The 10,611-nt window shown below is 51.1% G+C and overlaps 1 protein-coding gene and 1 pseudogene across 1 annotated transcript; one reads left to right on the forward strand and one right to left on the reverse strand.

Annotated features, from left to right (window-relative positions):
* Window positions 1-6,358: 6,358 nt before the first annotated feature.
* LOC123398274 lies at window positions 6,359-7,528 on the forward strand (annotated as a pseudogene).
* On the reverse strand, window positions 7,503-8,839 carry LOC123398273 (probable carboxylesterase 12). Its single transcript, XM_045092759.1, has one exon. It carries the CDS (start codon window positions 8,540-8,542, stop codon window positions 7,574-7,576), a length of 969 nt encoding a protein of 322 aa, XP_044948694.1. The 5' UTR covers window positions 8,543-8,839; the 3' UTR covers window positions 7,503-7,573.
* Window positions 8,840-10,611: the final 1,772 nt, after the last annotated feature.

A 10,611-nucleotide genomic window follows, 5' to 3' on the forward strand; every position in this document is an offset into this window, starting at 1 on the left:
GTCTCCCACTTGCACTAGAGTCAATAATCTAGTTACATTGTGATGTATCGAACACCCATAGCATTATGGTGTTGATCATGTTTTGCTCGTGGAAGGGGTTTAGTCAACGGGTCTGCAATATTCAGATCCGTGTGTACTTTACAAATATCTATCACTCCACTCTGGACATGGTCGTGGATGGAGTTGTAGCGGCGTTTGATGTGCTTCGTCTTCCGGTGAAACCTGGGCTCCTTCGCTATGGCAATGGCCCCAGTGTTATCACAAAAGAGTGTCATTGGACCCGACGCGCTTGGAACCACTCCAAGGTCGGTGATGATCTCCTTCATCCAAATTCCTTCATGAGCTGCTTCTAAAGCAGCTATGTACTCCGCTTCACATGTAGATGCTGCCACGCCTTCTTGCTTGCTGCTGCACCAGCTCACTGCCCCACCATTCAACACATATACGTATCCGGTCTGTGACTTAGAGTCATCCGGATCTGTGTCGAAGCTAGCGTCGATGTAACCCTTTACGACGATCTCTTTGTCACCTCCATAATCGAGAAACATTTCCTTAGTCCTTTTCAGGTACTTAAGGATATTCTTGACCGCTGTCCAGTGTTCCATATCGGAATCACTTTGGTACCTCCCTACCAAACTTATGGCAAGGTTTATATCAGGTCTGGTACACAACATGGCATACATTAGAGAGTCCACGGCTGAAGCATAGGGGACAGAACTCATCTTCTCTCTATCTGCTGCCGTGGTCGGCGATTGAGTCTTACTCAATCTCATACCTTGCAAAACTGGCAAGAACCCTTTCATTGAGTTTTCCATATTGAACTTCTTCAATATCTTGTCAAGGTATGTACTTTGCGAAAGACCTATGAGGCGTCTTGATCTATCTCTATAGATGTTGATGCCTAATATGTATGCAGCTTCTCCAAGGTCCTTCATTGAAAAACTTTTGTTCAAATAGGCCTTTATGCTCTCCAACATCTCTATATTATGACGGTTCGGCATGGCTTCGGGATGCACCCTCGATGTCGAGGCGCTTCCCAGTCGCGGGGCTACGCACTTCCGTGCCAGTTCCCGCGGTGTTCTTCTTCTCCAGCCATCGACCCCGGTGTCGATCTTCGCCCCCGTCACGCGCCGCAACAAGCGATCCCGTCGTCCGTGGCTCCAGCGTTGGGTGCAACACGCCCAGGCGCGACAGAGCGCGTCCTCTCAAGTGGCAGTGCTCAAATCGGTTGTGGTCCCGCCGCCGTCCCAGTGCTTGGACTCAGTTCCGACTGAGCTACCTTCCGAGTACCCGGGTCACGGGCCTGCAGCCGAAGTTCTCATGGCCGATTCCCATGAAGGTCCCCTCCGGACTGGTCGGAACGAGCATGAGGTCGGAGAATCATCCGGCGCTCGTCGTCAACACCATCGTTCTACGAGTCGACGCACTCGCGAGAGCAACGTCGAGGTGTTCCGCACACCCATCCTCAACTTGGCTGCGGCTGCCAGGATAGCCGATTCTCTCCAGCCGACTAATTCAGAGGCTGGTAGAGGGATCGAGCAGATCCGTGCCCTGTTGCATACGGCGCAGTAGCAAAATTCGGCGGTCTCCCAGTCCCACAACAGGATCCACAACAATTGTGTTCACGCGAGCACGCATCGGTCGGTTTTCAGTCCCGACTCTCATCAGCGGCGCAGAGGGGGCAGCCGTTCCAGGGACCCGTGTCGGAATCCGCTTCCCATTCGGTCTCATCCAGAAGATCGTCGCCGCTCGCGTACCCCTCCACGGGGTGGGCCTTGCGGGCCCCGGCATCATGATGATCGTCGTTCGGGCAGTGACGCGCATGATCCAAGGCCTGACGCAAGAGGGTACATCGCCCAGAAGAAGGTCGACAGAAGTCGAGCCCACCGTGATGGTCACGATAGAGACCGTCCGAGTGGAAGAAGGACCGTTGTCCCTGGCCCCGAGTGCTTCAGTCGGGTCATCCGTTCAGCTGACATCCCTCCCAACTTCCGATTGGCGACGGGAATCAGCAAGTTCACAGGAGAGTCCAAACCAGAAACTTGGTTGGACGACTACAGAGTGGCGGTCCAGATTGGTGGCGGAGATGACCATGTCGCCATGAAGCATCTCCCCCTGATGCTTGACGGCTCAGCGCAAGCTTGGCTAAACCAGTTAGCTCCGTCAAGCATCTACAGCTGGGCAGATCTGTCCCGAGTCTTCATCAGGACCTTCGAGGGTACGTGCAAACACCCTGCTGGTCTCGTAGAGCTCCAGCACTGTGTCCAGAAGCAGAACGAGCCCTTGCGCGATTTCATCCAGCGCTGGACGACCCTTTACCACACGGTGGAGAACGTCACAGAGCATCAAGCAGTCTGCGCCTTCAAGGCAGGCGTGCGGTACAGAGATCTGTACCTGAAGTTCGGTCGGACAGGCGACATCTCCATGAGCAAGATGATGGAGATAGCCGCGCGCTATGCAAATGGCGAAGAGGAGGACCGCATACACAGCGGCAAGCATAAGTCAGTCGCCGATGGAGATGGGAACAACAATCGGAAGCAGAAGTAGAAGGCTCAATCCACTCCGCAGGCAGAGGCAACAGCCGTTACAAATGCCAAGTTCAAAGGCAAGGGTAAAGCTCAGTACACCCCCAAGAAGAGGCAGTCTGGAAACTTCATCCTAGATCAACCGTGTCTAATCCACACGAAGACGGATGAAGAAGGCAATGTCATATTGCCGAAGCATACCACTCGGCAGTGTCACCTCCTGATCCAAGGATTCGGTGATGGACAACCGAGTGAGAAGGACGCGGAGCAGGATGATGAGGACAAGGAGGATCCGTTCCCCCAAGTCCACGCAACATTGATGATTTTTGCTGATGTGGAAAGCAAAAGTCGACTGAAGCTGGTTAACAGGGAGGTGAACATGGCAACCCCATCCACTCCCACGTTCCTCAAGTGGTCATAGACTGCGATCACCTTTGATCAGTTAGACCATCCACACACATACCCACCTGAGGGAGGCAAGCTCTGGTTGTCGACCCGGTGGTGGAAGGAGTCAGGCTGCGCAAAGTCCTCATGGACGGCAGCAGCGGCTTGAACATCATGTACGCCGACACTCTCAAGGGGATGGGCATTCCAATGTCCAAACTTAGCGAGAGCAGTATGAAGTTCCACGGAGTCGTCCCAGGACGAAAGGCCAAGTCACTCGGCCAGATTGCGTTGGATGTCGTCTTCGGCTCTGACAAGAACTTCCGCAAGGAGAAGGTGACATTCGAGGTGGTGTACTTCCAGAGTGCATACCATGCGATTTTGGGCCGTCCGGCATATGCGCGTTTCATGGCCCGACCATGTTACGTCTATTTGAAGCTCAAGATGCCAGGCCCCAAAGGTGTGATTACGGTCACAGGCAATCGGCAGCGAGCCGAGGAGTGACTGCAGCAGGGGTCGAGGATTGCCGATCAGCAGATGGCTATTCTTGAGCTGATGAGTACAAGAAGATCGCCGACCCCGCTGACCTGATGCGTTCAAAGAAGCCAGCTTCCGAGTCCGCATTCTAGTCGGCGGGAGACACGAAGAAAGTCAGCATCCACCCGACGGACGACGCCGCTGCCCCGACAAACATCTCCACCACCCTTGATCCAAAATAGGAAGGCGAGCTCATCCAATTCCTCCGTGAGAACTGAGACATTTTTGCATGGAAGCCTGCTGACATGCCACATGTACCCAGGGAGTTGGCTGAGCACCGACTGCATGTGGATCCTGCTGCTCGGCCCGTCCGAGAACGCCTGCGTCGGTCCGCCGCGCACAAGAGGAAGGCAATCGGAGAGGAGGTGGCTAAACTTTTGGCAGCCAACTTCATTCACGAGGTACACCACTCTGAGTGGCTCGCTAATGTTGTCCAAGAAGGACAAGTCTCTCCGTATGTGCATCGATTTCAAGCATCTCAATAAGGTCTGTCCGAAAGATCACTTCCCGCTCCCCCGCATCGATCAAAATGTTGATTCGACTGCGGGTTGCGAGTGTTTATCCTTCCTTGATGCCTATTCAGGCTATCATCAGATCCATCTGTATGGTCCGGATGAATTAAAAACAGCCTTCATCACCCCATTCGGGTGTTTCTGTTACATCACTATGCCATTTGGTTTGAAGAATGCGGGAGCAACTTTTATGCGCACTAGCTGAATGCCCGTACGTTGCCACGGGATAATAGACTTAGGTATGAGGCATTGCTAAAAAGAAACCAAATATAATTTCATATAGATATATTTTGAGAACAGAGTTGTAGGTGCCATACATATATTTGTTGCAATCAGTTCAAAATAAATCAAACACATTTCTCTACCATGTAGTTCTTTGGGGAGTCAATTAATTGCATGCTAGAGTATTAGAAAGTCCACGTTTTGCTTTTCTATTTTTTGTGAATGGAGGGGATTCTGAAATCGCATGTTTCAATTAGTTTTTTATCACATCGCTTGAGTAGCACTTGTTGTTATTGTCCCAGTTGTTATTTCATATAGTCTACCTTGATATGTTGTGTAAGATACTTCATATAGGTGGTCAAGCTTGAAAAAGGTACAATTCTTGACTTGTTGAGAATCATGTCAACAGGATGACAAAATTAAGCCTTTAAATGAAAATAAAATCACTATAAAATACTCAAATTGTTCAACCAGTGTTCGTTTATTTATTTTCTTCGTTTCATAGCATTTTACTTATGCCAACCGGGAGGCCAATGAGAATACCATATAAGCGACAAAAAAATCACTCAACAAACTTATTGTCTAGAGATTTCAAAGGGCATCATGGTTTAACTCATGATATTTAGCTTAATTTTTTCCTCTGCACTATACATTAAATTAAAAGGACATGAGAAAAATTTCAATGCTTGGTACATCCCAAAATATTATTATTATAGTTGTCCTTTCCTGACAATAATTTGGGTAGTATCATGTTTTTTATTAATGGAGAACTAAGAAGAGGTTACAATATACTCTCTTCATATGGAAATACTTGTCATAAGAATGGATGTATCTAGATGTATTTTAGTTCTAGATACATTTATTTTTATTCATTTGTGCGGCAAGTAATTCCGGACGGATGGAGTATTATGCATGTAGGTATTCAATGTCATTTAAAAATTCACATGCCTTGTTTTCATCCTTGTAAATATATAGGGTACCAAGGCTTCATGGATAAAAACATGGTGCAAAACCAAGAGAAGGGGAAAACCATTAACTGGTTAATATCAAGTTTCGCAAAGATTCTTTCCAGATACTAAGTGTATTGTGTAATGGTTTTACAATGAATGATGCTACTGTCTGGATTATTTGGGGTTATAAATTCCTACATGATGTGATAAACATTTTCGAGTATGAAGAACTTCAGCACACCCTCAAAGGCTGAATAATACACTATAACCAAAAACAGACAAACGTAAACAATGGGCCAATATTTCTTTGTACTCACATTGACACCTCAGTAGCCAAATTTCTATTCCTCTACTTCTAGGTTCCAACCACAATCTACAAATTAACCACGCTATTGCTACAGTGTTTCTGTCTCTTATAAAGCATAACAAAACAAGTACATCATAATGTACCATCTTTAAGATGGTTACCTCTCAGAGTTACGTACATATACAAAACAAAATGTGGGATGTAGTACCTGAGCCTAACCCGAACACATTTCTATTCTCTCTCTTACAAAAGATATACATACATATTTAGTAACCTGCAACAGAAAATGATGACAAGAAAAAAGCCAACTTAATAAAATGGACTGCTGCTTATAAGCAACAAGATAGATGGTATGTGGAGTCCATATTTCTTGAACGAAAAACAGAACAAAATTATTTATTTGCAACTCAAATTAGAACCCAACAAGCAGATAGATCATGTACTGGAACAGGCGCACATAAGGCATGAACGATGAACCAAATTGATATTTTTCTTTCCTTTCTTTTTACACCAGACAATTTACAAACATCAATTATGTACAAGGAGCTTCATGGTAGGCCAACATGCTAATACCTTGTACCTATGCGAGAATACACCCGAGAAGGACACCATTCACCATGTTTCGTCGAGCTTTGGTTCAAGGACCATAACGATCTTCTCCTTCTTATCTCCGCACAAGACTTCCGCGGTCACCTTCAGAAGAAACATTCGCCCGTATGCATCTCACAAGACTAAGTGAGTAACTTAGCAGCTTGGGAAAAAAAGCACTATAAATTTGTTGTGGGTAAACACATGTGAAAGCTTACCGTCTCCCCCACTTTACACTGATCCAAGATACGGTACAAGTCACTTCCATTCGCGCAAATACCAAGCATGCCCCACATATATTTATTCCTGGGTGCTTTGCCCCTCCCACGCTTATTTATTCATCGAGCAAATACCAAGCTTCATTACTTCTTCTAGAATCAGGGTCACAAAGCACAAAGCTTTCCTGCGCCAGCGATGGATCCATCCACCAAATTGCGGTACGACTCGCCGCTCCTCCGCATCTACGAACACGGCCGAGTGGAGCGTCTCTTTGGCACAGAAACCACCCGCCGGGCTTCGATGCTGCCACCGGCGTCACCTCCAAGGACGTCGTCATCAACGGCGCCACCGGCGTCTTCGCCCGCCTCTACGTCCCCAACCTCGCCGCCGCCGGCTCCGATTCCCAGCGCAAGAAGCTCCCGATCCTCGTATACTTCCACGGCGGGGGCCTGGTCCTCGCCTCAGCCGCCTCTCCGACGTACCACAGGTACCTCAACTCCGTCGCCTCCAAAGCCAACGTCCTGGCAGTGTCAGTCAACTACCGCCTCGCGCCAGAGCACCCGATTCCCGCAGCCTACGACGATTCCTGGGCAGCGCTAAGCTGGGCCGCGTCGAGGGATGACCCCTGGCTCTCGGAGCACGGCGACGCCGGCCGCATCTTCCTGGCCGGCGACAGTGGAGGCGCGAACATCGTCCACAACATAGCAATCATGGCCGGCACCCGGGATGGTTTACGTTTACCCCCAGGTGCTCTGCTAGAGGAGGCGATCATATTCCCTCCTATGTTTGGTGGGAAGGAGCCAGTCGACGGCGAGGTCATCCACATGAGAGAGAGTGCGGAGAAGCTTTGGTCCATACTATGCCCGGAAAGCACAGAAGGGGTGGATGACCCATGGTTCAACCCGATGGCTCCTGGAGCGCCGAGCCTGCAGAAGCTGGCATGCCGGAGGCTGCTCGTCTGCTCCGCCGACGGAGACTTCGCGCTGCCGAGGGCCGTGGGGTACTACGTCTACCAGGCCGTGAAGGCGAGCGGGTGGCGCGGCACGGTGGAGTGGCTGGAGTCCAAGGGAGGAGAGCACGTGTTCTTCCTCAACAAGCCGGAGTGTGACGAAGCTCTGCAACTGATGGATCGGGTGGTCGCCTTCCTCGCCGGGAATTGATTCAGAGGACACCGAGGTGCTCGCTGTGTTCCCCTTTGTGTTGCAAGTGTAATCAGAGCTCGAAAGTATATTCATTTATGAATTCAGAACCATGGAAATAAAGGACAAGATTATTTGCTCCTCAGCCTCTGTTACTGAATCATTCGCCGGGCGAACAAGAGAAAAAGACTCAACAACGCCTTACGAAGTCGGCCACAACGGCGAGCTCCTTGGCGGCGTTCTCGCAGTCGGGTTTGAGCAAGAAGTAGACATGCCCTTCGCCCTTAGTCTCGTAGAACTCGAGCTCGCCGCCCCACCCGGACTTGACCCCCGCCGCGTAGGCGCGCGACCTCTCCACGAACCAGCAGTGTTCCGCCGTGGCGACGAGCACACGGACGCACCCGAGCTGGCTCAAATCCTCCGGCGACGCCGCGGGGTTGATGTACGGGTGATCGAGGCCGAGCTTACCGCCGCAGGCAACATGCCACACCTGGTCAATGCCGCCGCGGAGGGCGGCGTCGGTGGGCTCCCCGCCGACTGGTTCTTTTCCCCAGAAGTAGGTGTGCAGGAGCGCGATGCCGCTGACCTTGTCGCCGTATCCCTCGATGCGTTCCTTCCGCAGCCTGACGGCCGTGCGGTGCGCCATTTTGGCCCCGGCGCTGTCGCCGGCGATGACGACGCGGGACGCGTCGCCGTGCGCGGCGAGCCAGGGCTCGGCGCCGCCCGGCCGGCACGAGGAGACGACGGCCTTGAGGGCCGCGAAGGCGTCCTCGTAGGCGGCTGGAACAGGGTGCTCCGGGGCGAGGCGGTAGTCGACGGAGACGACGACGGCGGGGGCCGCGGCGGCGAGGGAGGCGGCGTTCTTGTGGTAGAGCGGGGAGGCAGTGGTGTGGATCATGAACGCGCCGCCGTGGAAGAACACGACCACAGGGAGCTTCTTGCCGGGCTTCGCCGCGACGGCGGCAGGGAGGTAGAGGCGGGCAGAGATGTTTGCGGCCGGGTCGAGGACAACGTCCTTGGAGGAGACGCCGTTGGCTGGGTCACCGCACGGGGAGGGAGGCACGGTGTCGGTGCCGTTCAAGCGCACGACGCGGCCGCTCTTCTGCACACGCACGACGGCGGGTATCTCGTACTCGATCTCGGAGCCGGGGTCGTCCATGGCTGGCGTTGCGGCCGTCGGCAGCGACCTTTGCCTCGTGGTCACGGCGCTTGAGGCCGTGATCCGAATCTGCAAGAGCAAAGCGGCAAGCGGGGCGACGAGGAACACAGGCACATCACTGGTCCACCCATCGCCGCGTCCACGGTTCACCGATGCTTACTTTAAAAAGAGCAATGCTACATCTACCGTAGATGCTTGCTAGACCTACTTAAACTAACGTATGGTTTTTACGTAATTGAAAGCATGGAGACGTGGGATTGGATTGAAGGTGGTGGAAGGGCCCACACCCATAAAAATCAGGGGCCAAGAGGATTTAGTTAGGCAGGTTAAGTAAGGTTTAGTAAATAAATTACGTAGGTATAGCATTTTTGGGAGGAGGGGGAGCGGTGCTGCGTGCGTGGGGCGGTACTGCGTGCGTGCGTTGGTGGGTTTGTTGTCAAATGTCATGTTGATCGTACGAGGTGGGGTATTGAACCGGTTTATGAAGGGTTGAAAAAAAATCGGTGAAACGGCCGCCTGGTTTATGGAGGGATGAATAAAAATCGGTGGAAGGGTTAGCTCTAGCGACGGGGGGTCTGTCGTGGTCGAACCATCACGACGACGGCAGATCCCCCTTTAATAGTAGAGATGATCTAAAAATGCCTCCTTGACCAGATCGGTCGAAATGTGGAGGCATATATGGACGATATCGTAGTGAACTCACGCAAAGGTTCCGACCTGCTGACTGACTTGGCAAAAACATTCGCCAACCTACGTAGGTACGATATCAAGCTCAATCCAGCCAAGTGTTCATTCGGCGTTCCCAGTGGGAAGTTACTCGGTTTCTTCGTTTCCGGACGAGGGATCGATGTCAACCCCGAAAAGATCGGGACCATTGTCCGAATGGAGCGGCCGATAAGAATACATGATGTTCAAAGGCTCACAGGTTGCCTAGCGGCTTTGAGCAGGTTTATCGCTCGACTCGGCGAGAAGGCATTACCTCTCTACCGACTCATGAAGAAGTCAGATACCTTCGAGTGGATAGACGAAGCCCAGATTGCATTCGACGACCTCAAAGCCCTGCTTTCCACCCAGTCGGTTCTTATTGCCCCGCTCAGTAAAGAACCCCTTCTTATGTACATCGCGGCTACAAATCAAGTCGTCAGCACCGTTCTGATAGTCGAGCGTGAAGAAGAAGGCAAAGCGTACAAGGTTCAGCGGCCAGTATATTATGTCTCTGAAGTCCTCACTCCTTCCAAGGAGAGGTATCCCCATTATCAGAAGCTTATTTATGGGATCTACATGACTGCAAAGAAGGTGACTCATTATTTCCAAGACCACTTGGGGTATGTCATATCTAATGCTCCGTTGTCGGAAATTCTCCACAATCGGGACGCATCAGGCCGAGTGGCAAAGTGGGAAAAAATATGCTATACTGCGACATCAAGTTTGAAGCCAAGAAAGCTATAAAGTCTCAAGCTCTGGCTGACTTCATAGCACAATGGGTAGAACAACAGCAACCGACTCACATCTACTCGGCTCACTGGACCATGTTCTTCGATGGGTCCAAGATGTTGAATGGCTCCGGCGCCGGCGTAGTGATCATATCCCCAAAAGGTGATAAACTCAAGTATGTGTTGCAGATCCATTTTGATTCTTCCAACAACGAAGCAGAGTACGAAGCTCTCCTTTACGGGTTGCGCATGGCCATCACACTCGGCGTTCGTCGCCTGATGGTCTATGGCGACTCAGATCTGGTGGTTAATCAAGTGATGAAGGAATGTGATGTAAGGACCCCCACCATGACTGCATACTGCAACGCAGTAAGGACGCTCGAGAAAAAGTTTGAAGGTCTGGAACTTCACCATGTTCCCCGATTGAAAAACCAAGCAACAGATGAATTGGCAAAACTTGAATCCACTCGGAGACCGGTCCCGAGTGATGTCTGCCTCGAGCACCTACACCTCCCCTCGGTGAAAGAAGATCCTTTTACAGAGGAACCAGTACAACCGAAGAGCTCAACAGATCCGACTGAAGTCGAGGTCCCCGCTGTGGTTGATTTGATCATGGAGATTCTAGCTGTCATTCCC

The sequence above is a fragment of the Hordeum vulgare genome, chromosome 5H (assembly GCF_904849725.1).
Source record: "Hordeum vulgare subsp. vulgare chromosome 5H, MorexV3_pseudomolecules_assembly, whole genome shotgun sequence".
NCBI classification, from domain to species: domain Eukaryota; kingdom Viridiplantae; phylum Streptophyta; class Magnoliopsida; order Poales; family Poaceae; genus Hordeum; species Hordeum vulgare.

Bases quoted from the DNA above. Each gene is read 5' to 3' on its own strand.
- LOC123398273 (XM_045092759.1), bottom strand. From the start codon at position 8,542: ATGGACGACCCCGGCTCCGAGATCGAGTACGAGATACCCGCCGTCGTG.